This window comes from Plasmodium gonderi (genome assembly GCF_002157705.1).
Source record: "Plasmodium gonderi DNA, contig: Pgo-contig_328, whole genome shotgun sequence".
Lineage (NCBI taxonomy): Eukaryota > Apicomplexa > Aconoidasida > Haemosporida > Plasmodiidae > Plasmodium > Plasmodium gonderi.
This window is the reverse complement of record NW_021629231.1, coordinates 1-2,344: the sequence shown is the minus strand read 5'-3', so window position 1 is coordinate 2,344 and position 2,344 is coordinate 1. Positions and strand designations below refer to the sequence as shown.

Genomic DNA, 2,344 nt, shown 5'->3' with positions numbered 1-2,344 from the left:
TATATGAAATATTATAATTACTTTAGGGTTAATATCATTTACACTCACAAAATAAGTATAAATCAGGTAAGAGAATTGTATAAAAAAAATTTAAATAAAATTATTATCAGATACTATTAATACATAAAAATAAGAAATATACATATTTATGAATTCAGTTAAAATTTTTTTGTATTTGTTAATAAAAAAAGGAAAATTAATAGAAAAACAACATATTAGTCTTAGTTATTTTATTCTTATCTATTTTTTTTATATTGAAATTTGTATTTTAGTATCAATATTTATTTACTTTAGAAATGTATAAATGTAAAAGGATTAAGATAATGCGTAACAAAGAATAATCCATTTGCATATGTATTTTATTGGTATACTGCATTTTTAACAAGAATATTTATATATTATTTACCGCTAATATTTATTACTGTTATATTTTTCCTTATCTAAATCATTAAATATTAAACCTAGTTATAACATATTTATCTAATTTTTACTTTGTAGTATTATTATGCTTTAAATAAATAAAATTGACATTAATGTATTCTTATCGTAATAATGTAGGCATTTGTTACAAATAAACACAGAAATGGTTCCTTTATATTTCTATATCTGGAAAAAATATATAATGTACTATAAATAATACAATATAAAATATATTTATGAACAATGTATATATAAAAAATTTAAATAAATATATTGGGTAATATATTTTAAGGTTTAATATAATAATATAATTTTATTATATCTATAGCTTACTGTATTAAAAGATTTTATTTAAATAAAATACTATACATTTTTATTGGAAAGTTCCTAATTATATTTTTTTATTAAAGTCCATTACACTACCTTATACATAAAACTCAAAAGAGCATCCGCTATTATATTAATACACAACACTTAGGTGAGATTATATTATATAAGCAATTATATATATAATACAATGAAGTTTAAATAAAAGGATATAGGTCTATTAATTTTTAATTCCTAATATTAAATATGCTTTATAATATATAATTATAAAACGATTCCTTTTTATTTAACATGGTATTCCAGTTGCTATAACTCCATTATTCTACATGAATGGTTTTTTAACAATGTATTTTATTATATTATTATATAATGTTCATCATTTTATTAAATAAAAAATAATTTTACATTTCACTAAAGTTGTTTTTGGAATATATTAATATACAATTCTGATTATGTTTTTTGTATATTTTTTATTATGACATAAAATTAAGGTTTTTATATAATATTAATATTCCATACATTTTGATTATAACATTATATAATGTACATTACATTGAAATATTTCCATATTGATACTTTATTTCATATTTTAAATCATACAAATCTTGTGTTTCTTTATTTATTTTCCTTTTCTATAGAATATATGTATTTATATAATTGTCATTTGTCTTAATTCAATATTTCAACCACTAATATTTTAACTATAGATTAAACTACATAGTATCACTAATTATTCTAAATATATTTTACTAATAGTACTCTGACGAATAAACTATTTGATACTTCTTATCCACTGAATTTTTGTATGTCTCTTCAAATGAGTTCATTAAGTCATTCTGATTTATATAATTTTTTTTTAACATACGCCTTAACGGTTTTACACTCGCTTTTAGAAATGAACCATATGGGGAGTACTGATAATAAAAAAAATATTATTCTTAGAATATATATAAAATTGAAATAAAATGTTTTTATAATACATTTATGCATTATGATGTTTGAATAAATATGAATTTAATGTATATAACTTATATATAACCTTAAATAGTACGAATACTATTGCTAACATTATAAATGGAACAACAATGACTCCTGTCCCTGTTCCTGTCACCGTATCCATTATTGCACTTGTAGTTGTCTCTTGCATTGTTTGGCTCCTTGTACTTGTCTTATTTATTTGTTGAATCATTGCACCTGAAATTGGCTTTTCCGTTCTTTGATCTATTAATGACTTTTGCTTTGGTTCTTGTATGGATACAGGTACTACTGGCTTAGGACATATTTTATAATACTCCTCTTCAAATTTATCAATTACACTCATTAAACTTGAGTTAGCACTAAAATCACAATTTCTTAATCTTGCAATATATTCTTTGCATTGTTCATTATAGCGATTACATACATTGGTATCCCCATTTAATGCATCAAGTGTACCATATAGTTCATCCAAATAATAAAATACATGAGATAAATCCTCTTCAATATTCTTCATCTCCTCAACAACTTCATTACATATATGGGGAACATTTATTAGAGTTACATTTTTCCTGGGGGTTCTCAATATATGGTAACAATTTTTTTCATTAATACAATTACC

At 21.2% G+C, this 2,344-nt stretch overlaps 1 protein-coding gene across 1 annotated transcript; it reads right to left on the bottom strand.

The window, feature by feature from the left end:
• Positions 1–1,496: 1,496 nt before the first annotated feature.
• On the bottom strand, positions 1,497–2,344 carry PGO_002860 (variable surface protein; the record flags this gene model as incomplete). Its single annotated transcript, XM_028691204.1, has 2 exons — positions 1,497–1,661; positions 1,787–2,344. Coding segments are annotated over 2 exons (723 nt in total), but the record flags the coding sequence as incomplete, so codon positions are not given.